The following is a 26660-nucleotide window of genomic DNA, read 5'->3' as shown; positions in this document are numbered from 1 at the left end:
TTTCCTTTACATTCAAAGAATTCATTCATTTGAAAGAACTTCAATCAACTTCATATTCATCATTCTAATTAAACGATTCAATGTCTTAATTAGAGTTAGTAAAATTATCTTCTAATCAATAAATTTACTAATTGTTCGATGTAACAATTGAGTTAATTTTACTAATCGAAATCGAAAGATAATCTCAAAGTGAACGTTTCGATCAAGTCAAAAAAGAAACGCAACTTTTATAATTAATATTCCACTCAATTGATTTAATTAGATCAAATGATCAGATCAACTAATCTAACTGGTTGGGAGAAGCCTAATTGTAACAATTAACAAATTGTTGATTAGAAATAGTATCCGATCCAAGATCTTACGATTTACAATATCGAATCCAACCCATGTGATTTTTTGAATTGTTTTCATTTGTAACGTTTTTAAATCGTTTGGACAATTAAATTGTGTGGTTATTGGATTTTTTTTCTGTGATTAATTGTTTTCTTCTTAAATAATTAAACAAATATGAATGAAGATGAGATTGACATTTCCTCTTCCTCTTCGTCTTCATCGTGTTCATCTCGATCTGCATCACCAACCAGGAATAAATTGTCCTCCGATAATAAACAAATTGATTCCTCATTAGTAGAAGATCAAGAAATATGTGGCATGGAATCTGAATTACCGGCACCTTCATCAGTCCACCAACAATTAATCAGAACGGAAGGAGAAATTGCCTTAGATGAATTACCACCGGTGGAACCATTAGATTTGAAAGCTCCTCTTGAAGAACTTGATCAAATCGGAAGAGTTTCAAACATAACCGGTAAATTAGTGATTGTAATTTCTTTCAAAGGTAAACCACCATTAGACCTTGATTCGGTTCTATTTCTCCGAGACTGTTCACCCTTGGGCAGAATTCATGATACCTTTGGTCCAGTCGTGAATCCATTTTATGCCGTTCGGTTCAATTCCCTTGAAGAGATAACCAGTCGAGGCATTCGAGTCAATAGTCCAGTTTATTTTATCCCCAATTGGCCTGAACCTTTGACCAAATACGTTTTCTATCAAGATTTAAAGAAACTTAAAGGATCAGATGCTTCATGGAAAAACGATAATGAACCACCGGAAGAATTGATAGATTATTCCGACGATGAAGAGGAACGTCAGGCCAGGAAGGATCGAAAAAGAAAAGTTAATCAAGATGAAGATGATCCACCAATCGAATCAAATGATTTACAAAGGACAGAAGGAGAATCGGACATTTCCTTGAATACAACTGAATCAATTGAGGAATCACAACTTGAAATTGAAATTGAAAAAGAAACTCTTGCCTCCGATGTTGCTAATTGCTCTTTATCAACTTAGATCAACAATCAGTCAACTAATCAATGTACATGATCATCGCCATTACAATTTTTTATTTTTTTATTTAATATTTGCTTTGTATATTAGAAAGTGTTTTCTATTTATTCACAATTAATTTTCCACTTTCTGGTCATTGAATTAAATTGCAATTCAATTAGTCAATTGATCGTACTTACGATAATCTGATCACGTTGTTATTATTCATTATCCTACTTCTAGTAATCGAACGGTTGAAATTGTAAAAAGATGAAGAATTAATTAATCTAATGGCGATAAATTAATAGAAAATAATAAGTATTGTTAATTATTTCGAGAGGAAAATCTCACAAATGTACATTAGTTTTCAGCCCCAAAGAGATGTGAAGTCAAAGAAAATGGGACAATTAACAAGGGAAACAATTTGTTGTATTTAACTTAATTGTTTGAAAATTGTTCACATTTTAATTATTTAATCTAGAGAGCAAGTTAATCATTAATCAAGATATTCAAATGTTAGGTTACAATTTAAGGTGAAAAGTGGTAAGGAAAAACAGAGTATCCAATGACTACTAATGTTTATTTTCCTCGAAGGTTAATTTTTTTGCTCGGTTCATTTGCCACTTTCCGTGATTAAGGTTTAATTGTGTGTTGACAATCAAATGGACAAGTATAAAATAATTGGTAATATAAGTGCTGGTGCTCATGGGATAGTTTTAAAAGCAATTAAATCGTCGCATGTTGATTATGTCCCAAGCGGTGATCGTGATGATAAATTGTTAGCAATTAAACGAGTTTTCATACGGAAAAAAGCAATGTCTTTATCGGTGATCAGGGAAATTAAATCATTACAATTACTGGATAAACATTTACATGTGAGTTAATTGTTGATGAAAATTTGATGGTTGATTTCTAATTAGTGACTTGATTAACAGATTACTCCATTGGTTGATGTTTTTGTTCAAGGCTCATCGATTAATATGGTTTTCCCTTTGTATCCAGTTAATTTAACTACACTGATTTACGAATACAATTTAACTAATATTCAACGATCAATTTACACTTACATGATACTTGATGGTTTATCTTATTGTCATTCACAATCAATTATTCACCGAGACCTGAAACCAAGTAATTTACTGATTGATTGGTCAGGGATACTTAAATTGGCCGATTTTGGTCAAGCTCGACTTTTACCACAATCAGCTAATTGTGATCAACAGTTAACTCCAGCTAAAGGTTTTAATCTTAATCATGATGATCAGTTAACTTACTACTCATCATCATCAACTTCATCCAATCAACAATCAACCAATTGTTTATTATCTCATCAAGTTTGTACTCGTTGGTATCGTCCACCTGAACTATTGTATGGGTCAAATGATTACGATTGGTCAATTGACCTGTGGTCAGTTGGTTGTATTGTCAGTGAGATGAACTCTAAATGGCCTCTATTCAAAGGTGAATCTGATATTGAGCAATTATGTTTGGTTGTTAAATCGTTGGGTCAACCACCAATTGATTGGGCAAGTAAAATGCCTGATTACAATAAAGTAATTATCGTTTTTGATCAAAATGCAAACCAATTAACTTGGTATGAAAAGTTGTATTCATCTTGTCAGGATCCATTAGCTGTTGATTTTATCAGACAATTAATTAAATATCAACATCGACCCACAGCTAATCAAATGATGGATCACTCGTATGTATCATCGGCAGTTTGTATGATCAATGAGAAAGGCTCGTTTGATGAACGATTTTTAACTAGACCCCAATCAATACGACAATTAGTTGGTCCGCCAAATCAAAACAAGTCTAACAATTAACAAGATGGTTCTGTAAATCCAATTCGAAAGATCAAATCAAAGGATGAAGACCATTTAGATAGGAATTTCGTCGAAATGTAAAATAGAATTAAATCATTTTTCTGGTGTATTTTTTGTGCATTTTTTTCTCAGATCAACAAAGAAAAGAAAGAAATTTAAAGTCGAAATCGTAGATCATTTTCCAGGTTATTTGTGAGTTTTCTTTCGAAAGATCATTTCATGAAGTTCACCAGCACCGTAAATGTCAGTGATAAGCACCAGTGTCACTTTATGAACGAAAACATCCCAAAGTCGAACTAATTTCGAGTGGAAAAATTCTCGATCCATGAAAGGTTTCGCATAATTATTACCGCTCGCTCTTTCCACATCGTGATAGGTTACACCTTGAGTTCCAAGCTAATCATCTTCGATCGTTAAATTGGCTCAACAAGAAGCTTAAGCAACAACGTTTGTCGCGGTCACTTAATAGAGACCAGCGTCTCTCGAGATTGTTGAATTTTGATCGGTTCTCGGACTCTTTCCATAAGATTTTAGTTCAATCTGAACCATTTAACTGTCGGCATTGGGATTCCTGTGGCTTTACACTCCATTCGTGTGGACTTTTAAGCCATTCCCGTTGTTTTCTTGAGTCAAAATATAAAAGATGGAGGTTCTAAGGAAATGAGAGACAAGGAAAAGAAATTCTCGCATTTCGAAAAATAATCTTCATTTATCAATCGAAAACTATGATTTAGATTGATATCCTTCGCCTGATTATAGTAATTAAATATTCTTCCATGTCTAACCATCCTCGTTAGTTGCATGACAAGAATAAGTAACGACATCGTTTTTGGCCATTCGATTGATGAATTAGACAAACTTATCCGTTCTTGTCCTTCATGTCATCTTAATTATCAGTTCCAATTTGTATCTAATAGCAATCGAAAAAAAATATTAAAGGTAAGAAAAATATTAAATATCAACCATTAAATAGATATGGTTAAAAATTTTGTTTAGATTAACTTTAAGCTTCGGATTAACTTCAATCCTGATCAACCACAGAATCCGAAAAGATATCAAAATTGTAAGATTTTACCCTTAGGACTTATACCTGAGAGAAAGATTAACAGAAAAAGATGACCGAAAAGCCTAATCTTTGATTGAGAAATTAAATGATTAGGACGATGCAATTATTGGGTAAAAATTGAATTCTCACTTTTGTCTCTTTTTAGCTTCTTCAATTTCTGATCAATCTCACGGGCTCATCTTCGGCTACAGGGTGACTTGGGTGTCCTCTGTTCCAGATAACATGATGGAACAAAACCTTCTGCGGAGATACGATTCTGTTTACATGGGCGAGTTTGAACTTTCCATCTGAGGAAGAAGAAGAAGAAGATGAAAGCAATCATATTAATTGTCTAGATATCAAGATACAGTAGATGCTTTGGAAGTAATAATTGATAATAAATGTTTGGTTTTTCGATATCAAGTTTACGAAATGGTCAAACTTTCTCTAACCAAAGGCGTTTGTCCAGTTTTGAGGTTCTCTAGCAAAGAGAAAAGTAAATGCTCTCTGTAGATTTAAAATCTTTGGGTCAACTTTCTAGACGATTTGTTATCATCTCCCGGGTTCTAATGTCAACCCTGTGAGAAGATAAAAGTAGGTGGTCTTGTGATTACCAAGGTGGCCAAAGGTCAAGCTTTATTCGTTGACCAGTAAGTTTATTCTAAATTGGAATTGGGATAAGTTTGCCTTCGGGCTTTTGGCATCCATATTTTGGGTCGAAGCTATTTAAGGTCAGTCTGTTCTCAAGTGACATTCATTTTATATTCGCACTTGATACTTATTATTTAAAGTGAAAGTTTTCTCTATTTTAACCGAGTGTTTTCATCGTTTCATTCATCCAACACCATGCGAATCTTAATATCAGTGATTTTGTGCTTTGTTTGTCAACTTCCGGGCTCAGATCAATCTTTAATGGACACGCTTATGACACCCATAACCTGGATGATGCAAGCAGCAACTCCAACGCCAACAGATCTAACGACTGTCAAGTCGATATCTGAGGCTCTTGTTGATGAGATTGATTCGATACCTGGAACTCAGTCCTCGGAGGCTCTTTTGCCGACCACTATGCTCCCACCAACTATTTCACCGATAGAAACAACGTCTCCTTACCCAATAACATCATCATCTTTACCGACAAAATTGGTGTCTTTGGCATCTTCACCTCCAACTACAACCAAATTACCGACAACAACAACGACAACAACAACGACAACGACAACGACAACGACAACAACACCATCGACACCAATTCTCATAAATCATGATCCAGGTTTGAATTTGGTAAAAATGTTGGCGAATTTAACATCTACCAGCCTTGTTACTCGAACAGGTCGTCAAGAGGGATATGATGAGGAGGACGAACCGCAGCCAGTTTACAATCCAGCAGATTCTGACCAAGAGACAGAAAAGGATGAATATCGACCTCACTTTCAATTTCATTCAGAGTTAGCAAAAGCTTTAGGTGTTCTTCATGACAATCGAAAAGTTGTTCCAAACCGATTGTAGAAAATGATATTATTTCTTTAAATTCGAAATCAAATTGAATTTGTATAAACCCTAACGAACTCCTAACAAAAAAATCGATAATTATTCTTTACCAATAAATTCCTTTCACTTAAGAAATATAACTTGATATTCATTCACTATCTTACATTATTACATTCTTTCTTTATTTGTATCTTTGAGAATGTGATCCAAAATCTTCTGTGCGACTTGAGATTCGTTTGAAAAATCATAATCAGAGTCTTTCGATCATAAGAACGCACAGAAACTTGAGAAGAGGATGTCGATTCCTCTCTAGGACGAGAATTCTGAGTCGATGAAAGGTCGATATCATTTGAATCTGAACACGATAAACGTGAGCCAGTTCCAGTGCGCGATACTAACTTTTAAGAGATCGTGGAACCTTCATCCCCACCAGTCAATTTGTAATGAACATCCTTTAACTAATTTCGTTTCTAAGTTATCAATATTAATACATCACATTCGTTGAGTATCTTAAGGTAAGTTCATCTCTAACCGGGCTTAAATCTTGATCGAAAACAAGAAAACAGTTTAATTTATTCTTTCGCCCGGTTAATTGAATTAAATATTGATAATTATCTATTGATAGTTCAATCATTATAACTCCTCGACTGAGTTTACCTTTTCGAGATAAGTTAGACATTCAGTTACAATGTCTTTCGCTCGATTGCTTTAAGACCTCATTTGTGCTAATGTACAATTTAGCTCAACAAAGAATCTGCAAGTGAACAATTTATGATAAAAACAATGATCGATTGTTTTGAGAAAAGAATAACAATCGAAAGGAAAAAGTTATATCAGGTTGACTAGAAACTAATGTCGGATATTGAGATACTAATTGTTAAAGAGATTCTAACGGAATAATTTAAAGGATCAAAATGATCAAAATTAAGGAAAATTATAAGAAAGTAATGATAAAACTATTTCTCTATAATAACGTTGACGAAAAATTTGATTGGTGAAATTTGAATTTCGTCATGTAAACTCGCCTCTCTAATCGTATTTTGGCATCGATGATGTTACTTATTTTTGCTCTTCGTAGGTAAACTGAAATTAACTTGGGTAGTGAATTTTTATCAGAAAAATACTTTAGAAAAAATTATTTTATTTCATTCCTGCATCTTGGTGAATTTCCTATTTATCTGGTCTTCACCCTTTCCGGTATACTGAGTTGATTGTTGAGAGAATGGGAGATTACACGGAATCAGAATTCAGGTAAGATTCTGTTTTAGAAGAGTTGATTCTGAAAACACCCAAAGTGGAACCAGATTTGACTTTGAAGTTTATCTCATGAACAAAAGATACACGAGGAGAGGAAGAGGAGGAAGTGAGAATGAAGATGAAGATGATGATTATCAATGGGAATGATAACAATTTAGCTTCGATGTAATAAAATATTGTAGAAAAGTGGATTAGACAGTTTTTGGGGGGAAATAAAGAGAAAAGGGTTAGTTTCAGATGGGCAAAAGAAACTTTAGAAAACGAGAAAGAGTGAGTGAGTGAGTGAGTGAGAGAGAGAGAGATGATAAAATTCATATGTAAATATCAAATTGTCTAGTGTGGTAAGATGATAATTAATATGATATAAATTGTTATCGGGAAAATAATTGATTGGGTTCAACTTTGTATCTCGGATTGGTCTTGATAATGGTTAATGGTCGGATTATGTTCGAGGGTTGAGACCATTTACAATTAAGAAAGAAAAAAGGAAGAACTAGATTAAGAAATGGGAACAGTTGATTAATTGTTTTATGAGGTAATGATTAGGGTGAGTGAGGGCCGTCCTGTTTTCTCAATGTTAATTTGTTGGGTCGGTTGTCTTTCCACAATTAAAATGGTTGCTAGTTTGATTTAGAGTTTTTCTCTCAAAGTTTGTTTACAATTAATTTGACGACAATTTTTTCACCAATAATATACATTGGGAAATAGAAAAAATATATTTATAAAGAGATGGAGAGAGAGAGAGAGAGTGTGTGTGAGAGAGAGAGAGAAAAGCAAGGGATTGGTGTGGGAAATGAGAGAAGGTGGTTAAAAGTAACATAAGTGAATTGTAATTTCTCCTTCGTTGGGATGGATTTTTTCATGTTCATGTGGACTTGAGGGATTAAAGGTAAGGATTTTCTCTTTTCAGAAGATTAGTAAAAACTGATTTTTTCACATTGACAGATTCATATTTATCTCTAACATGATGAGAACGATTAAGGGTCAGGGAAAGGGAGGAAAGAAAGGAAAGAAAGAGGAAGTAAAAGTTTATGTTAATATATTGTGTGTATGCATGTAAGTGTGTGTATGTTGTGTGCATGTAATGTGGTATGTAATTGAGGAATAATGATCATGGTGAAGGGTTTATGTTGTTAAGTTGATTGAGATGATCTTTAGTTGATTTGTTGTCTTCACTTTGGTTTCCACATTTGATTTGTTTTCCTCGTAAACGATTGATTTTCTTTGCCCAAATTAATTGTCTTTCTCTATTTCCTATTCTCTTTCTTTCTTTCATTTGTTTCTTTTTTTTCACAGAAAATGATCATCGAGTGTTTTAAGTCTTTTTCGGTAATTATAACGATGGTTATGATAGTAATCTTTTGATTGATTTCTTCCATTAACCAAATTTTTATCAAAGGCCAGAATTTTAAGGTTGTCAGTCAGAACTGTCTCCGCTTGTGTCTTCAGCTTTATCCACTGGAGGTCTTAACTTTTTATAAATTTCATCAATTACAGTTCGTCTAAGAAATTGAGAGAAAAAGAAAGAATCGAAAGTTAATAAAACAATAAAAAAGAAAATGTAGATTAGTAATAACAATGTTATGGATAATAAATGACGTTGATTGTTATTAAGCATTTTGACTTAGTTAATTATCACAAAGTTATTATCTAAAATGATAGTTACTTAGTGTTGGTTAATCGATACTTACTTGGCCTCTAATCCTCCACCAGGAGGAAGATTTGGAATCTTTTCAGAAATCAAATTATCAATGATACAGGAGATAGACATGTTCGCATTCAAATTCAATAAAGCTGAAAATTAAGAAAATTACAAGAAAAAAGGTTAATTAATGAATTAGGTAAATTGATTGTGGTCAAGATTGATATTGAAAATTATCAAATTAATTTGATTGATTAGTAAATGATTGGAAAGAAAGAAATAGTTTGTTAAACATGATGAAAACCTTCAATCGCTAAATATAAATATTCAACAAGAAAACATCAAGGTCACTTGGTAATAAAGTTAAAAGTAATCATGATTAGTTGAAATTTCAAGATTCGATAGTTAATTTGACTAAGAGAGAAAAAAATTAATTAATATACTGTTATAATTAGATTTTAGATGTTACTCTTATCTATTTTTATCATTAGATTACTGACTTAATTTGGTATCGAAATCAAGTTAAGACAACTCAAGATATTAGACGATTAAATTAATGAATATACATATTAATCGACAAGTAACGGATCAGCTTAAATTGTAAAGGTGATAAACTTTGATTAGTAATAGTAATCGAGTTGATATTATTTCATTATTGTTAATTGTACTTGGATTGAATTTCACCAAAATTTACCAACAACATGACAAGTTGAGTGAGTATAATTAGAAATCAATTTAAATTACCCTTTATATGCTCTTCTAAAACTCGGTTACATTCTTGATCATTTTTTTGAGCTTCCTCGCTGATTGATGGTGCACCAGGAAAAACAATTAGTACCACACTAATGTTATCCTTACTTCCCTGTGGGGTGAGAGAGAAAAGGAAAAGGAGGAGTTAGTAATCAACATAACTGTCATTCAACAATATTGTCGTTGAAAAGGAAAAATAGTCAATTAGAATAATTGATCAACAGTAATATCAATACATTTAGTAGTTGGCATGAGAATGAGGAATAAGGTGAGATGATAAAAGGAAAGATTTCAAGAAGATGGTAAGGCAATGAGGAAGGGAGAATGTGAGAGAGAAGATGAAGATGAAGGTGGAGTGAGAATGTCAGGTAAGAATGATTAAATTTGTATTGATAAGTTTTCATTGATTCTCAATGATTATGTAATACAAAATCATGAGATTGAGAAGAGCGGGTTGATTAGGAGGGATTAGGTTTATATGATTAATGAGTGAGGATTTGAAAGAGTTGAAACAATCAGAGTAAATCTTAAATTATGATTCATTTTGTAATTTAAATTCTGATCATTTTAACTGTTTGACGAATCAGATTTCATTGAAAATCGAAAATCTATTAGAAAATTATAGTCCATTGATTAACTGTAAGTTCACAAGAAATTGTAATTCAAAGATGTGAACTTAAAGTGCTGTAATCTTATTGATATTCATGTTTTGGTGATTCGATTGTCCAATATCGAAAGGAAATTTTCTAAATTTAATTTGTCTGTCTAATAGTTTTATCCGAAATTTTGATTTCCAGAAATTTTCTTGATTCTAGGAATCAAAAAGTAGGATAAATTGATTAGTAACTAGATTATCGCAAGGTGTTATGTATGTTTCATATTCATTCATATTGATTAATAACACTCTTGATTATCTGTCTTCTGATTTAGATTATTAGGAAATTAATTGAGAAATTGTTGAGCTAACCTTATGTAAACATGTATCGATAATGGAAGATGCAACTAATTCTAAATCAGGTTGAATTGACAATTGGTAATTAACAAAACTACACAAATCGTCGTTATTCATAACATCCCAAACACCATCACAAGCAAGAATGAGAAACTCATCGTGTTCAGGATCTCTCGCTTTTACAGTTAAATCGGGTTCTGGTGATATCAATTGTTCACATGGTCCTCTGCCAACGACTTGCTTATAATCATAATCTCCAAGAGCTCTTGACACTGCTAATGATCCGTTGACCCTTTGGATGGTTACACTTCCACCAGCTCTTTGAATTCTCTCCTTTTCCTTTGGATTAGCTGGTTTGTGGTCTTGAGTTGAGAAATGCGCTTTTCCTGACCTTGAAAGAACTGCTCGTGAGTCACCACAATTCGCAAGGAAAAAATGTGTTGGAGAAATAATGGCGCACACCGCTGTTGAACCAGATTTATCTTCTCCTGAGACAACTTCAGGTAATTTTTTCATCTTCTCATCTAATTTAAGGAAACCCTCGCGAATACCATCAGCTACTTTCTCAGAAGATGATTTACCATTAGAGGTTTTCGCTGAATCTTCTGCATGGTTCTTAAAATCATCTGATTGTATTATAGATTCCAGTAGATTAGCCGCAGAATGAGCACTAACCCTCCGACCTGCATGTCCATCAAACACTGCGAAGAAGGACCAATCTGTTAACCCATTGATACCAAGTACGGCACAATGAGCATCTTCCATTTCCAATCTCCATCCTTGCATACTGCTAACACCATATCGTAATCCATTACCGAAACCTTTCTCGGTTACTTTATCGGTTTTAGGCCTATCTAAAAATGCACCCATTATCTTAATCCAACGTTTATTTTTCTCTATTAAGTTTAAATTTGATTTATCAGCTTCTTATGATTGGTAGGTCTCTTTCCACAGGCACAATTCAGCTAATCAAGAGATGATCACATCAGTTTTAGGTGAATAACTGCAACACCAACCAGAGGAGAGAACCAGAAAAAAAGAAGGAAAATAAAAGCACAATTAACAGGAGAGAGAAGAAAAAAACATGGAAAAGGAAAACAAGAGAGAAAATTTTGATTAGTCAGTGGAAGAGAAGAAAATAACAAAAAGAGAATTTACATTTTACTTGATATTCCAAAGAGGAGAAAACAATTGATATAATTAACAGAGAGAAAAGAACAACAGAAATCACTCAAATATACAGAAAGGAAGAAGAAACAAAACATAAGAAACAAAATAGAAGAGAAAAAAACAAATGGTTGAAATGGAAAATTGGAAAAGGAAAAGGAATTAATCTGTTTGGTTGCTGAGGTTTAGAAAATGAATGTTCCTCTCAACAGATTAAAGATTAAATTTAAATTCACTTACCCGATTTAAATGAAATGTTTATCGTAAGAATCACGATTAACACTGAATTAAAATTAAATAGAATGAGAAACAGAAATAATAATAAACCTTAGAGAGAGAAAATCTTCTAGAGATGAAAGAGAGAGAAAGAGTCAGTTAAGAAGAGAAGAGAAAATGAGATTGGAGAATAACAAAAACACTAACCAAATACACGACACCAGAAAAGAGGCTGATAAATAGCAGAAAATACGGTGAGATGATTAGAGATAAAATTGTTATTCTTTTAAGTTAATTGTGATTTAGAGAGAAAAAGGTTAGTTGATCAATAATCGAAATTTAATTTGAATTAATTACGTTTTCTGTTTTCTTTAGGTTAACCGTTTTTTATTTGTTTTCTTTTGATTTTTTTTTCTTTTTCTCACAAAACACTTGGGTGATTATGGAATTGCTGGTTTTAGATTATTCTAATATTACATTTGGAACACAATTAACTACAATTACGATTAATTTGGTGGATTTTTTGTCCATTAATCCAGTTAATCCAACCAGTTGAAAGGTCAACGGTTTTAAGTGTTTGGCTTGAGCGGGTGCGGGAATTTTGTTTGTTTTGTTTTGTTTTGTTTTCTTGAAAGTTGATTAGACTTTTCCTTTTGATTGTGGTCATTTTTTGGTCAATTGTTTTACAATTTTTGTGGTCATTTGGATTGCAAATTGCTTTTTAAGATCATTAGTTGTCTAAGTTTGTATTCTCATGGTTTGATAGTGGATTTAAATTGTGCTTTAGTTTTGGTGTTCAATTGTTTGGATGGATGAGATTCAATTTGTTGACAGTTATTAATACTGATCGTCAATTGGAAATTAGAAATTGGTTTATCAAAATGGATAGAATTGGAATCACAGAAATAACAGGCAAGTTCATCAACTGAATCGACCCGTGGTTACACAAGTGACCTCGACAGGAGCACATATACAATGGTTCTCGTTTATTTTCGTAAAATATTCTGGAACATCTTTCAACCGAATCGATTGGTGGTCTTGGTAAACATTTTCTTTCGGTGGTAATAATTGTATCACCTTCTTTACCCTCGAGACTTTTGCTACACCAGCCTGATGGACAGGGTACTAAGCGAATTCCAATCAAATCTATTATTGTTGTTTCATTACCAATAAAAGGATCTCTACCTGTATAATATAAAAACAAAACAAATAATCTCCAATACAATTAGAAATAATCAATTTAACTAAACTCGAATGACGAAATACTCACAGTCACCAGATACACGTGAACGGCAATCATAACAATAATTGACTTTATTAGATTGAACTTGAGAGAAAATTGAACACAAGCAAAGTAAACTTATCACAGACAATGTACCACTCATAATTAGTTTAGAAAATTATCACAGATTATCAAAGAAATTGATTAAAAAAATGAGATTAAATGTCACCAAGAAACAAACAACATTGAAAACAAAAAAAATCCAAAAACTCACCGTAAAGTTGTTCTTTTTTGAGTCAACAGATGGCGCGGCTGTTTGGAAAAGAGAAACTGATTAGTAGTGACATCTAGCGAATGGTTAATTCATAGTTAATTGTGAAAATCGATCACATTTAATATGAAAACTAATAACGTCCATCAATAGATTTCAGTTAAATTTACAAATTAAGTTTAAACAATCAATTCTATATAACCAAATCAAATCAAATGCAGGTAAATATTTTTTTCTTTCTAAGTTATTGTTCAATCCTTTTAATCAATCGTATCTTGATTTTCAAAGTGCAACAATTTTGACAACTAATCAACATTAATCATCGTGATAAATTATCGTTACATTTATGTTAATATCTAAATCTAACTGAAAATTTTAAAGTCTTCAACAATTAATACCTGTTTAATAGATTGAAAAGTTTACCACTACTCCAATGATTAAACAATTAACTTTAATAATCTTGACAGTTTCAGGCACCTTTTAATCAATCTGATTAACAAACTGTCATTAAATATTTTTTGTTTCCACTCTACCAACAATTAACCAGATAACCAAATTACTTTCCTGTTATTGTCCATTGATTAATTACCTTTCTGACCATTCCAATTGATTAATTGTCTATGAATAATCAACTTCCGAGCCACTAATTTAAACTAATTGTTAACCAATAACCAAATTAATATTTGTTTCCTTAAAAAAAAATGAACTAATCATCCCACAGAAACAATAACTTGAATCAAAGATTAATAAATAATCAGAGATTAATTAGCAAGTTAATATACTTACAAATGATTAGATTCACCGTAGTTAATTAAAGTTTTTCCACTGATTAAATTGATATTCAACCGTCAACGATTAACCACCATAGTGATTAAATAGTTAATAGAGGTTGGATAAAAGAAAAAGTTAAATTCATAATTACATTAATTATTGTCTATCATTGAGTAAACCTATTAACAGTTGATTAGCTGATCATTAGCAAATATTAATAATTGATATCATTATCTTTGAGTATACTTGATTAATTGTATTGTTGCAAGTCAACAATTAGATAAAATTAAAGGATAAAATGTACTAATGATTAGTCTGCAACAATTTGTAAGATGGTAGCTAAGTGTTAATTGATTGACACTCAATCAAACTCACCGTCCAGGTTGATTGTTTCAACGAGTCTTAATTGCAACTTATAATTTATAATCTGTTGATTGTTGATTGTTTCAATTTTAACTTTGTGTTCACTCAACTTTTCATTTCCATTGACATGATTTGATTTTTTCTCTCTCTTTCCATGTGATCAAACCCTCATATCGACCAACATAATTAACTAGATGAATAGGAATTACGAAGCTGATACTCAGGTATGGCGTCGATTACAATTAAAAAGATCTAAATTAAAAACTTCGGCCAAAACCTCAGCTTTACTTTCGGGATTTGCAATGGTCGCGATGGTTGAAGTGCAATTTGCGAACGAACCTGAGAATCCGATTCCATCCAATTTATTAATTGTCTTCGGTCTTTGTACTGTACTTTTGGTCTCCGTTCACATGTTGGCCTTAATGATATCCATTTGTATTCTTCCTTCGATCGAGTCGATCTGTTTGACCTCAGAAATGGGTCGAGTTGATCCTCGTGATTCTCCTCATGAAAAAATGGGAACTTTTATCGAAATCGCTTGGACCTTTTCAAATGTTTTCGGACTTTTCTTGTTCCTCATCGAAGTGGCCATTCTTTGTTGGGTCAAGTTCTGGGAAATGGGTCAACCTAAAGGTGAACCCGGTAAAAGAGCAGCTCTTGTTTCTTCAATCATCTTAATTCCTGTTCTAATTACATTCGTGGTGTTTGCAGCCCATTTTTATCGAGTTCTAACTCGTTACAATTATGAACGATCAGCAACTCAAGTGAAAGAATTAGAAAACATGGCTCTCGAACTGGACAAAGGTTCTATTCAAGATCTGTCGACAGTTTCCCGTTCACCGTTCACAATTCAACACATTTAATCAACAATCATAATCACCGACTTACAACTAATCACAATCAACTCCAATCATAATGATCATTTGTAATATTTTTCATTTGTATGTCAAGATAGAAACACAAATTGGACACTTTCAAAACAAATCATAAACAATCAAACACACAATTAATATAATTAGTTTAAATTTCTTGAAAGCTGATCCTTTAATTACAATTAATTTATTATATTTCCAACTTGAGATTTCCTCAAAGTTAATTTAATCCCAAATTTACAATCAAAAATTAACTTCCTATTCATTTTAATCATGTTATTCACACTCATCAAAATATTAATAGTTACCAATGTGATGATTAACAATTGGGTTAAAAGGTTAATTAAATTGAAATAATTAATTTCTCGTAGGAAATTAACTCAATCATTTGTTAACCTAAAATGATCATGAAATTAAATTGCCTGGATCAGTTGATGTTAATTGGATTCACCATCAAATGTTTTATTATTTGAATTAAATTTAATATTTTACAATAAATCATTTTCTAAGTAATTTACAATTAGTTGATTTAGTTTCTTTTTTACAATTGTATTAATAATAATATATAATCTTTTTCTTTGATAAATTGCATCTACTTAATCATTAATTTCTCTCACTCGTTAATCATCTAGGTGACTATTTTAACCATCGCAATTGTAATCGGCTAATAGAGTAATTTAGTCGAGTGGATTAAAATCAAAACTAATTAACTTCTCAAGATTAATTATTGAAGTAGTAGATTCAAATTGATGACAGCGGTTTGGTGTTGATCGAGATTGTTAATTTGATTTTATCACAGATCTTCAGAAAACAAAATCAAATATCACCTAATGTTAAAGTTTAAATATCGATGATTTGATTTCCTTTGACACGATCAAGTTGATTAAAGTTAATTTCTATCAACAATTAGATCACAATATACAAAGTTCCATTTGTTTAAACTTGGTTCCAACAACTTTTAAAATGAATACTATATCAGCTGATTGCGAATTTAAATAAACAACTCATTTCATGGATCGTGGGCATTTGTTAGTGAGGTCACATTTCCAAGTCGCTCTTCCAATTCAATCGTCGATCGGGAAGGTCGACGATTTGGTTTTGAGCCCAAATCATCTAAGGGAATCATTTCTTCACTCGATTCGAGACTCGAATTTGGTTTTGGCGAAGATTCTCTACTTTGTACTTCTTGAGCGGGATTAGAGGTTGACGAGGGAGCATTTGGATTACTTTGTGATCCTGATCGCCGTTTTGTGACCTGAGACTTGTGAGAGTGATGAAAAGAACCGGAAGCTTTATTACCAGAATCTGGTTTAATTTTATCGGATGAAACCGCGAAACCGGGAACCGCTGAACTACGAGTTACAGCTCGATGATTACGACCAGATCCATGGGACAAATGCTTTTTACTTGAGATATTTTCACTTTGGGATTGACTTCGAGGGAAATCACCTTTCTTTGTGAGGGAAGATTTTTTTCTCAACGACAGGTCAGTAATCGGTTGTAGATCAATTAGTTTGGCAATTTGTATCATTGATCGTTGCTGAGCTTTTAATTTTCCTTTGGTCAATCTTCTTTCAGCAGCCATACAACGAATATGATCATCGAAGACAAATCTGGCCGTCATTACAACTTTTTTACTTTGTCCGTTTGATTGGCGAATGTTAATCAACAATGAACGTGAATCATCTTTATCTGGATTAATTTCAACATTCTGGAGGAAGGCAACTAATTTAGCAATACCCCAGCCAATCAATTTAACATCGGGCTCAGCTAAAATTAATTGATGTGAATCGATAACCATGAAGCGTCGCACTTTTGGTTGATCTTTCGTTATAACTGTACAACCAATTAAATCCCCGTGATCTGTAAATTGAGAGCAAACAAAATGATAACAATGGAAATTTAATCAAAATCACTAGGAACTAAAAGTCTAATTAGATTAGCTACTCACTCAAATCTAACGATTGATCAACAGTCACAAGATTATCAGGATAAGGAAAAATCGGCGGAGTTTCAACTTTTCTTAGAAAATTTGAAAACTTTCGAAGTGAGAGAAAAACTCTTATTGCCTGTGGACAAAGTAGAAATATAAACAATTAGGATAAGATGAATTCGACAAGCAAAAGGTTCAAAAACATACATAACGAGTTCTTTCAACATCAGCACAAGGCAATCGACGGGTCAGTTCAAGTCCATCCATTAAAAGTGGGGTCAATTGACTAGGAGGGAGTAAAAGGTTGGCATCCATCATGAGATATTCAACATTTAAGGTTCGCTTAATCATCTCTTGGTTTTCATCTTCGAACATATCGAGAAAAAGATCTTCCTCTTCGCTTTTGAAAAAATTTCTCAATACCAAAGCAGCTTCTTCCTTTGATTGTTCGATGGAGGCTAATTGCTGGTCAGGCAGAATACTTTCTCCATCAACCATAATTAACCTCTTGAGCAAAATTATACACATTTCCAGAGTGATTAATCTTATTCGACTATCTAAATTATTGAGAAAAAAAAAGAGAAAAACAAAATTTTCATCAATTCATAAACTATAATATTGATTGTTGGTCATCTTTAATTACTCACTGTATTGGCAACAAATATGGATTATCTCAATTAGAGAGCTGACAAGAGTGGTACTTGCTAAATTGTCATCAAACACTTGAGATGATTTTGGATTAGGGATGATTAAATCATGGAGTTGAGATTTATTTACACCTTTTGAAGATTAAGAAAGATGAAGATTAAAAGATTAATAAGAAATTGATTTTGCCATGTTAAGGTATAATTCTTACCTGAATTATGAACCATTGCGTAAATTAAACAAAGTGAGAAAATGGCAGAATGATCATCAGACTGATTACTACAATCTAATGAGTTGAGGAGGGCAAATAGAAAAGGTCTGTCCACTTTACATCCGGATTTTTTCCTGACCATTACGACAGCAGCTTTTTCTTCATCGGTCATTGAAGTTTCATTGACCATTGAGTCTGAATTTGAATTTATCATGGGTTCATCGTCATCTTGTTTCGTTTCATCATCAGCTGTTTTACCTGTGGTGGGAGCAACAGTCATCTCGTGATCACCTCCATCAATTGAAGAGGTTGAGTTTTTTGAAGTAGGTAGATTAAAATAAATTTCTTCATCAATGGTTCCTCCAGAATCAATTTGACTGCTATTAAAGGTATCACAAGGTAATCGTATTGCTTGAACAAGAGACTCTTCAAGAGTCTCTGGAGGTGCAGAAAATTCTGGCTTCTCAAATATTGACATTTTCCCATTTACAATGATTCTTACAAGTTTTTGTACCAATGAATCGTATGAGATTATTAGGAAGACTTGAGAGACAAGGAAGAGAGACACAATTTGAGATATTCTTGGACGATTAGATGATTCATCTTGAGTAGTCGGCGTGATTAGAGAGTAAATATACAATGGAATCAGTAAGCGGTTTAAAAGGTGATCAGTTAATATCTCATTTAAATCGTCGATACGAAGAAGTAAAATATCGTTCAGGTAATGAAGATGATCCAAATGTTCAGCAACGAGATCGTCAAGTCTAATGAGCATCTGGTGACTGAGGAAATAAAAAGAGAGAGAAAAAATAATAAAGAAAACAATTAGTTAAATGACTTTCTAAAAGCATTTCCTATCTCAATGAGAATTATGAAAATACAAGTCATATTTTACCAAAGAAAATATCATGGGCGTAAAAACAATCAACTACTAACTGTTTCCATTTATCGGTAATAACAAATAAGCTCATTATTTGTCAATTTGTGAAAGGAAACGAAAATCATCATTGAATGATTAACATTTAATCAGCTACTTACTCTTTGATTTGTTTACGAAGACATGAATTTATTTCTAGAACATGATTACCAATGAACCAAACTAAATTTGAGAAATATGGAGCTGCCGTCCGATCGGTGACAAATTTTAACATTGATTTCTCTTTAACTGGAATTAGGAATAAGAATTAAAAATTCAGATGATTAGTTAATATAAAGAATTGATGATCAAGGACATTGGAACATGATTCAGGAGGAGTTATCTCTCTACCTTTAAAGACATTGAGAGTTAATGTACGAACAGCAATTCGAACCATTTTTTCTGGATGATGGAAAAACTTGATAGCCTCGGTGTAGAGAGGAAAATCATTTGTATTCTCATTAAAGAAGAAATGAATTGTATGTGTATTCAATTTCAATGAGAGAGTTTTGAGAAAAGAAATATAATAGGCCATCACTTCTTCATCGGAGAAATCAAATTTATGAACAATGATTGAATTTACATGATTGTTTGACAAGAGATAATCTGTTGGGATGAAAAGAAGACGGGATAAGATTAGAATGAGAGTAAATACAATTAAAGACATTCAAAGTTCGCTTACAAATTGATGTTTCATTTCTTATATTCTCGAAGAGAATATTTAAAGTTTGTAGTAATTGGACACAAACGTAACTTCCACATTTTTGGGCCATAATATCGAGAAAAAATGATAACATGTTCTTTTCCAAGAAAAAATCGAAAACCGTTGAATCATTCTGATCACCCCAAATTAATATCTCGGAAATACTTCTCAATGTTTCAACTAGAAGAGTTTTATTTGCTTCCGTGACAATTTGATTCTTCGCCATAACATTGTAGAGATACCTGATTGAGAGGAAGAAAAACAAAACAAAACAATCAAGAGAAAAGATTATGTCAGAATATTAAAGAGAATTAATAAAAAAGATCGTTTCATAGAGACACAACAGGAGATAATTGAATCTGGAATTTTAGTCTTAATTTGAGTGTTGAATTTTTTAATTCGATGTGAAACTGTGACAAAAGGAGGAAAATTTCCCATGGTAAATAAAAAATATTCAACTTACTTGAGATGATCAATTGAATGTGGATTCTTAGGCTTACTATTAGCCCAAGAAGTGAACCAACCTTTTCCTTTGAACATAGTTGATCAACAATCAACAAATTGACACACTTTTGGACTGGAAACAAAGGGAGTAAATAATTTACGAGGAACCCCCTTTTAAAATAATCAATCAATAAAAGAGACAATCAGATTAACCATCCTTCAAGTCTGCGGTTAATCAAAAATCAAGTCAACAATCAAACATAAAAATGAACAAAATTGTTTGTTGTTGTTATTAAAAAGCAAAAGCAAAAGTAGAAAAGGCGGGACTTAAAAAGAAAAGAGGGAAATTCAAAAAATCGAAAATTAATCAATTCAAATTTCAATCGAATTGCAAACAATTAACTTTTTAATTGCTCCATGAAAATCTATCATCAAATAATATGGTACTTAATTCAATTGAATGTCCAAATTTGATCAAATTGCCACGAAATTGATCAGTAACATTATGAAACATTTACTAGTAACCAAAACCAAATTGATCAGCAATTAAGTTTATTGTGATTAATTTTTTTTTAATTTCTCTTTCGGGAAACAATTTATTATAACAATATTGCATTTTAATATGATTCAACATTAGACTTTTGTTTATCTCACAGTAATTAATAAATTGTTTTTTTCTGATTGTTGTTAAATTTGTGTAATTTTTGAGATTTACAATTAACTTGGCCACGGGAATACAATTTGTTTTTTGCTCAATAATTAAAAGGCAAAAATGATTTCAAATTAAAATACATAATAATCAATAATAATTAAGCGATGATGTAACATATTAGTTAATTTGTTTTTCTTTTCGTTGAATTGTTAAATTTGGTTCTTCCAAAACAAAAGACATCATCATGAAGAGAGAAAGAGAAAAGTTAATTATCATGATGATGATTAATAATCATTGATTCCAGAGTTGAGGCAGTTTAATAATTAGATAGTGATAATGATAATTAATCAGAATTTAAATAGAGAGAAAGAGAGATGGCTTGAAAATTAAAAGATATTTGTAGTTTGGGTGTTAAATGATTTGGTGGGTGGTGGATGGATTTATGATAATGGTGACAATTAAAAGCCAGTAGTTATTACAATTAAGAGGTTAATCAAGCTCTCATGGTGAAAATACTTTGGAGATTATGATTGATTTGTTCCTTGTAGAAAATCAGATTCAGAATCAGAATCTGTTCAGATTGGCAATGGTTTGTCGATGGTGATTAAGGTTGTGTTGGTTTGTTGGTATTGATTGTAAATCAGCGTTCAATTTAGGATCAGGACAATTAAACGACAAGACAATGTTTGAACATAATGTTATCAATGAAAAGAAATCAACTTTCACTTGAAAGTAATTAGGTAACATTAGAAGAATTTTTTTTCTCAATCAATCGAAAAGGAAAGAAAAAAATTGAGAAACTAATAGTTAGAACAATTAAAATGCTTAAATTTGGATATGAAACCAAGATAAACATAATTAAGAACACAAAAGGTTATGAAAAAAATGCTCAATCTAAAATCTATTAGAAATACGGACGCAATTAAATAGCTACAAATCAGGATAATTATCTAATAGGAATGGGTCTTAACCTTAATCGACAATCTTGAAGTGAAAAACTGACGAGTTAAAAACAAAAGGAAACATAATAATAGTTATGATTAATGATTTCGACTTGAATTGGTTGTTTCTTTACAATGAAATGGAAATTTTTTCAAATAAAATGGATAATCTCTATTCACTAAAACGATTAAGATAATCTCTTTCGAAAAGAATTGGAATTTCTTCAAATTCGAAATAAATTTCTTTAAAATCAATTGGCTATCTTCGGGTCTATTCTCAATGGGATGACCAAATAAACTTTTTACTTTTAAAAGATTTAAGGAGTTAATCCTTTCATTTGAAAGATTTTCCATTTCGTTTCATGTGAAGAAACTACCAATTCAAGTTGAAATCACTGTAACAATCAAACTCTAAATCTCTGGCTAAGGTGATTGTTAATCGTTGATAACTTGATGGATTGAAATAATTATCAATCAACAGCTTTCTTTGGCGAGTGACTCTCGATCAGCACCATTGGTCAAAATAGTGAAACCATAATCGTGTTTATATTTATAGAACTTTAAATTGTACCATCAAGTCGAGAAAAAAAATGATCGCTGCTTCTTGATTCTTTTGCTTCCTTGTTGAACATAAATCTTTTCTCCTTTGATATTCATTGGTAATTCCTTGATTCTTTTTCCATCTTGCCTGATTGTCTGAAAAACGAAATCACCATGAATCTGGAAAAATGAGGGTGAAAAGATTTTCCAATTAAATGAGAAAGGAAAAAGATGATGAAAAATGATGATGATAGTGATGATAATGATCCATGAGTAGATTGATGTTAATCTGTAGCTAGTGAATGATTAACATTCCGTTAATTGTTTTTACTCTTTATGATTGTTTTGCATGTAATTAAATCTCTTCCTTTGATGGTATCCAAATTTCTGGTCCACGATATTCATCAATGATCAATACAATTTTAGCTAAAAGTTCATCGAGCGTAAATCCTGATATAATTGCGGTAAAATGATCAGCAAATTCTTGTTCCATTTTGATATTCTTGTCAAACAATAATTTCGCCTGATCCCAAGTTAATCTTTTATTAATCTCCATTAAAGATTCAACGGATTTAGGTTTTATTAGGATAACAATTGGGAACAGTCCACTTGATTGAAGCCTTCGAACTGAACTTATGCCAACATCGAGAACACAATGACGTCCAGTGGTAAAAGAACCGGCAATCGATTTAACCGAAGCAATCGAAGTGCCATAAAGATTATCATTATAAATATCAGATTCAGCTTCGATGAATAGATTGGCAGCAATATCTTTCTCCATGGTTTCTCGAGAGACAAAATAATAATCACGTCCATCGAGCTCATTGTCACGGGCTAATCGTGTTGTATGTGGTACACAGGCACAAAATTTATCAGGATGCATTGCAATTAAATCGTCGTTAAATTTATCTTTAAAAGGACCCAAAATTATAACTGGTCTTATATAGTCAATGGTCTGTCTAACTACAGATTCATATGAAAATATTAAGTTAACAGTTTCATCTTTAATTTTATCATTTTCACGCTTCCAGTTTTGGGTCCAGCACCAAGATTTGATTCAGATGATGAGAAATGATGACCATCCTTTGAGAGAGAAAAATCTTTACTTGCACTAAGATCTTTGTCATTATCTTTTGATCTAATGAAGGCTAATATTTTAGAGAAGGAAAAATTTTTCCTCTTCTTTTCCACCAATAAGCCGGAACTTGATTTCTTTCCATCCGTGGAACTGTGGTCACCACTGTCCGAGAATTTGACATACTTTAAACGGGCTTTCTCTTTCTTTTCCACCCTCCCCTTCGAAGGGATAATACCAAAAGTGCTCTCTTGTCCTCCTCCTGGATTAATCCTTTTCGCTTGCCACCATTCATCGTCCGAGGCATTGATCACATTGAGAATATCACCAAATGAGAAGGCCAATCCACGACTTGGTAAACCAGAATCACGTGTTGGGTCATAATTAAAAAGAGCTCGGACAAAGAGGCTTCGCTTGGTTCGGGTTATCAGGTTACCGGAAACATTATTCAGAATTAATCCTTCTCTCATCTCTACCATTTTCTTTTCAAATCTTGCATAATCATCTGGATGATATTCAACTAGAAGGATTATCTCTCCGGTTGATGCTTTAAGGATTCCAGCGGCTTCCTCATGGGTACATCCGCCAAGGTCAATTCCATTCACTGAGATTATTTGATCTCCTTTATGTAATTTACCGGATAAATCAGCGGGTCCACCGGCGAGAAGGAAAGAAATGAAGATTCCCTCACCATCCTCTCCACCAACAATGTTAAACCCTAAACCTGAAGGACCTTTGGATAATTTAACTGACCTTAATCCTTTTGGAACATCATTTTTCACTTTAGATGAACTTGTGGGTGGTGAAGATGATGATGAATTAAGGGTTGATTGCAATTTAGAGGTTGAAGATGAAACATTTTTACCTGGTCTCAGGTTTGACATGTTTGTTTACTTGTTTATCTTTCACAGATTCTTGTTTATGTATCAACAAAGATGATGATAAAAGTACAATAATAACAAACAAAGCCAAAGGTTTCAATGATGATGACGATGATAACAATTGATATAATACTAATAAAGGTGAAGATAAATGGTAATAACAAGCAATTAATTGAGTTAAATTGAATAAAATAGACAAATGTTTCCAACTGTTGATTATCAAAGGTTTTGCTTGATTGAAGATTCGGTTGACCAAAGGTTGATGAAGGCAATGGTAACAATCAATATCACCATGGTTGTTGTTGTTGGACCAATAATAGTAATTAATACAATAATTAACACGGTAACTGGAGGTTGTAAGAGGTACACTTTTAGTAGGACAATTAGCAATCAGATGACAGAGGATATTAAAGTGGGAGGAAGATAAACTTGATTCGGATAAATGTAAATGAGTAATTAACAGATTTATTTGTAAACTGGTTTCATCTCTGATCATAGTTAGATTAAAGCCTCTTCCGCAATGGTGAATATCAAAAATAGAGAAACAATCAAGGTGAGAACAATTTAAATTGGAGAAAAACAATTAATACAAATGGAAACTGGTGATGATGGAGATGATGAAAGGATGAGGAGGATAAGAACCTAGTTTAGAATTGGAATGTAAAAGGAGAGAGAGAGAGAAAAGGAAAGGCAAAGGAAGAGAAGAAGCAAAAAACGATAGACAACAAACTCTATTCTCAACCTACACTTTGGAAAGAAAGAGAAAAAAGAAAGAGGAAGATAAGGGAAGATGAGAGAAAGAAGAGTAAGAGAAAAGTAAGAGAAGACAGGGCGAGGTAGTGAGAGAATCAATTGAATGAATTATCATCCGAGTATTTGATTATCTAAGACAATTAACTCGAATTCGTAATTTAAGTTGATTGTTATTCCGATTGCTTCAGGTTAATGTTAACTATTCATTTCGATGACAATTAGTTTCTCCAAATTAGTAATTAACGGTTTTCTTCAATTTTGTTAGGTTACAATTAGACAGAAAATTGTTAATTATTAATTGTCATGTGTTTTCCTTTTGATTGGGTTTAAATCATTTTAATGGTGGGATTTTGATTCGAGAGACAATTATTAAAGTTGATTGTGATTATCTTTTAATCACTTTGGCTAATTTCTTGGATTATCAATGTTACCTTATTTTAGATAAAGTTAATTGCTTTGTTAGTGTTAATCAGTTAATTGTGTGGTTGAGGTTTTTATTTGGTATCATCGTTGACGATTAATTTGATTATCATAATAATCGTCATTTTAATTCAGTGACTTTCAATTTATATCTAATGATAATCGATGATCAATTTGTTTCTTTCTTAATTAAGAGTTAATTGTTTGGGATCGTTGAGATTTTTTGAGTTGTTCAGTTAATCACTTTCATTAAATTGTTCCAACCCTGAATAAGATTGATTTATCATGGATCATGGTTAATTTAGTTGAAATATATACTCGGCTTGACCTCTATTCCAATGATTATCATTAAATTATTGTGATGAAAGTTAAATCATTAATTGTTGGGCGTAATCAGTTGTGATCAATTTATTTCAACTGAGACTAAGTATCAATAACATATGATATTGATTGTGAACAGAGTTGTTCAATTTAATGAAACAATTTGATGTCTCAAATGATGAAAAGCTGATCAATTGATCTGTTAATTGGTTTGATTAACAGTTTAGGATAATACAATTAACTGTTTTCTTATAAAATATAATAATAAATAAATTCTGGTTCTCAGCTTAATGAAGACACTGAGCTAACAATGTTTGTTTAAACAATCATTAAATTTGATTATCAAATTGAGGAAATGGAAACAAGAATAGTAAATTGTTAACAATCTAATTAAGTTTAAAATATCATTAAAAGCTATGTTATTATTACTCTTCCGGTTAATTCATGGTTCCTTTCATCATTTATCCTCCTCCTTTTTTGTTCATCCTCATCTTTTATCATCAAGATGATAAACAACAGGATATTGTTGATGATAATCTTTAAATTATGTTTACAATTAAAATTGATTGTAATTGATTTACTTTACTAAGGTTTTCCACCTATTGTAATATCATATTAATCAACCATTGGAAGAGTAAAATCCATTCAATGAGCGAAGTTGATGATTGCTGGTTAATTGTTTGCGTTAATCCGATTGATGAGAGAAACGATAAATTGATTGTTCATCGATAAACTGGTTCCTTTGATTGTTCCGAATTTTTTAATATCTTCATTATTTGAGAGTTTTTATCGACTTTCCTTGGATCGTTTTCTTGATATTTCTATTGATGGGATTATTGGAATTGATTAGAATTCGGTAATTAGTCGTAGATTAACTTTCTTACCAAAACATCATCACGAATATTGTTTGAAGAAAACATCAACGAAAAGAAGCCAAAAACAACGAAGGCACCCAAAGTATTCATAATTATCTCGCTTCGACCCATCTAATTGCAATTAAGAAAATTAAAAACAAAAGAATTGGTTAAGTTGAATGGAAACAAATTAGGTTATT

General features: G+C 32.1%; 7 protein-coding genes across 8 annotated transcripts; 3 read left to right on the top strand and 4 right to left on the bottom strand.

Annotated features, from left to right (window-relative positions):
• Positions 1-402: 402 nt before the first annotated feature.
• On the top strand, positions 403-1512 carry LOC128397314 (H/ACA ribonucleoprotein complex non-core subunit NAF1-like). Its single transcript, XM_053358030.1, has one exon. The coding sequence runs from the start codon at positions 508-510 to the stop codon at positions 1348-1350; it is 843 nt and encodes a 280-aa protein (XP_053214005.1). The 5' UTR covers positions 403-507; the 3' UTR covers positions 1351-1512.
• Positions 1513-1659: 147 nt separating this feature from the next.
• Positions 1660-5839, top strand: LOC128397313 (cyclin-dependent kinase 20-like). Its single transcript, XM_053358029.1, has 3 exons — positions 1660-2201; positions 2262-4091; positions 4364-5839. Exons 1-2 carry the CDS (start codon positions 1989-1991, stop codon positions 3150-3152), a joined length of 1104 nt encoding a protein of 367 aa, XP_053214004.1. The 5' UTR covers positions 1660-1988; the 3' UTR covers positions 3153-4091; positions 4364-5839.
• Positions 5840-6794: 955 nt separating this feature from the next.
• LOC128396922 (protein phosphatase 1B-like) lies at positions 6795-11853 on the bottom strand. 2 transcript variants are annotated; one of them, XM_053357575.1, is made up of 6 exons: positions 11697-11849; positions 11448-11519; positions 10305-11292; positions 9332-9449; positions 8637-8739; positions 6795-8447 (listed from the first exon to the last, which is right to left on the bottom strand). In XM_053357575.1, the coding sequence occupies exons 3-6, from the start codon at positions 11157-11159 to the stop codon at positions 8363-8365; spliced, it is 1161 nt and encodes a 386-aa protein (XP_053213550.1). In that variant the 5' UTR covers positions 11160-11292; positions 11448-11519; positions 11697-11849; the 3' UTR covers positions 6795-8362. The 2 variants fall into 2 exon arrangements, with proteins under 2 accessions (XP_053213550.1, XP_053213549.1); XM_053357574.1 differs by lacking the exon at positions 11448-11519 and having other exon boundaries at positions 11697-11853.
• Positions 11854-11993: 140 nt separating this feature from the next.
• Positions 11994-13161, bottom strand: LOC128396936 (uncharacterized). Its single transcript, XM_053357587.1, has 2 exons — positions 12943-13161; positions 11994-12857 (listed from the first exon to the last, which is right to left on the bottom strand). The coding sequence occupies exons 1-2, from the start codon at positions 13055-13057 to the stop codon at positions 12523-12525; spliced, it is 450 nt and encodes a 149-aa protein (XP_053213562.1). The 5' UTR covers positions 13058-13161; the 3' UTR covers positions 11994-12522.
• A 76-nt stretch (positions 13162-13237) lies between these two features.
• On the top strand, positions 13238-15334 carry LOC128396931 (calcium release-activated calcium channel protein 1-like). The gene is made up of 2 exons (XM_053357581.1): positions 13238-13386; positions 14494-15334. Exons 1-2 carry the CDS (start codon positions 13381-13383, stop codon positions 15160-15162), a joined length of 675 nt encoding a protein of 224 aa, XP_053213556.1. The 5' UTR covers positions 13238-13380; the 3' UTR covers positions 15163-15334.
• Positions 15335-15608: 274 nt separating this feature from the next.
• On the bottom strand, positions 15609-20297 carry LOC128396908 (protein CLEC16A homolog). Its single transcript, XM_053357558.1, has 9 exons — positions 20043-20297; positions 19559-19821; positions 19228-19482; positions 18999-19125; positions 17961-18742; positions 17752-17883; positions 17312-17661; positions 17123-17240; positions 15609-17034 (listed from the first exon to the last, which is right to left on the bottom strand). The coding sequence occupies exons 1-9, from the start codon at positions 20117-20119 to the stop codon at positions 16181-16183; spliced, it is 2958 nt and encodes a 985-aa protein (XP_053213533.1). The 5' UTR covers positions 20120-20297; the 3' UTR covers positions 15609-16180.
• Positions 20298-20558: 261 nt separating this feature from the next.
• On the bottom strand, positions 20559-24840 carry LOC128396942 (disks large homolog 2-like). Its single transcript, XM_053357594.1, has 2 exons — positions 23203-24840; positions 20559-23158 (listed from the first exon to the last, which is right to left on the bottom strand). The coding sequence occupies exons 1-2, from the start codon at positions 24113-24115 to the stop codon at positions 22512-22514; spliced, it is 1560 nt and encodes a 519-aa protein (XP_053213569.1). The 5' UTR covers positions 24116-24840; the 3' UTR covers positions 20559-22511.
• Between the last annotated feature and the right edge of the window lie 1820 nt (positions 24841-26660).

Source organism: Panonychus citri, unplaced genomic scaffold (genome assembly GCF_014898815.1).
Source record: "Panonychus citri isolate SS breed McGregor unplaced genomic scaffold, ASM1489881v1 Contig00028, whole genome shotgun sequence".
In the NCBI taxonomy this organism is placed as follows: Eukaryota; Metazoa; Arthropoda; class Arachnida; order Trombidiformes; family Tetranychidae; genus Panonychus; species Panonychus citri.
Note: the sequence above shows the minus strand (reverse complement) of the source record. Positions and strands in the feature narration are given on the sequence as shown.

Coding starts and splice junctions, on each gene's coding strand:
- LOC128397314 (XM_053358030.1), top strand. CDS start 508: ATGAATGAAGATGAGATTGACATTTCCTCTTCCTCTTCGTCTTCATCG.
- LOC128397313 (XM_053358029.1), top strand. CDS start 1,989: ATGGACAAGTATAAAATAATTGGTAATATAAGTGCTGGTGCTCATGGG. Junction 2,202..2,261: donor TACTGGATAAACATTTACAT/GTGAGTTAATTG, acceptor CTTGATTAACAG/ATTACTCCATTGGTTGATGT.
- LOC128396922 (XM_053357574.1), bottom strand. CDS start 11,159: ATGGGTGCATTTTTAGATAGGCCTAAAACCGATAAAGTAACCGAGAAA. Junction 9,450..10,304: donor TCGATACATGTTTACATAAG/GTTAGCTCAACA, acceptor CTCACCCCACAG/GGAAGTAAGGATAACATTAG. Junction 8,448..8,636: donor GGTGGAGGATTAGAGGCCAA/GTAAGTATCGAT, acceptor TCAATTTCTTAG/ACGAACTGTAATTGATGAAA.
- LOC128396936 (XM_053357587.1), bottom strand. CDS start 13,057: ATGAGTGGTACATTGTCTGTGATAAGTTTACTTTGCTTGTGTTCAATT. Junction 12,858..12,942: donor TTCACGTGTATCTGGTGACT/GTGAGTATTTCG, acceptor TATATTATACAG/GTAGAGATCCTTTTATTGGT.
- LOC128396908 (XM_053357558.1), bottom strand. CDS start 20,119: ATGTTCAAAGGAAAAGGTTGGTTCACTTCTTGGGCTAATAGTAAGCCT. Junction 19,822..20,042: donor CATTCAATTGATCATCTCAA/GTAAGTTGAATA, acceptor CCTCTCAATCAG/GTATCTCTACAATGTTATGG. Junction 18,743..18,998: donor CTTCGTAAACAAATCAAAGA/GTAAGTAGCTGA, acceptor TTATTTCCTCAG/TCACCAGATGCTCATTAGAC.
- LOC128396942 (XM_053357594.1), bottom strand. CDS start 24,115: ATGTCAAACCTGAGACCAGGTAAAAATGTTTCATCTTCAACCTCTAAA. Junction 23,159..23,202: donor ATCATCTGAATCAAATCTTG/GTGCTGGACCCA, acceptor ATAAAATTAAAG/ATGAAACTGTTAACTTAATA.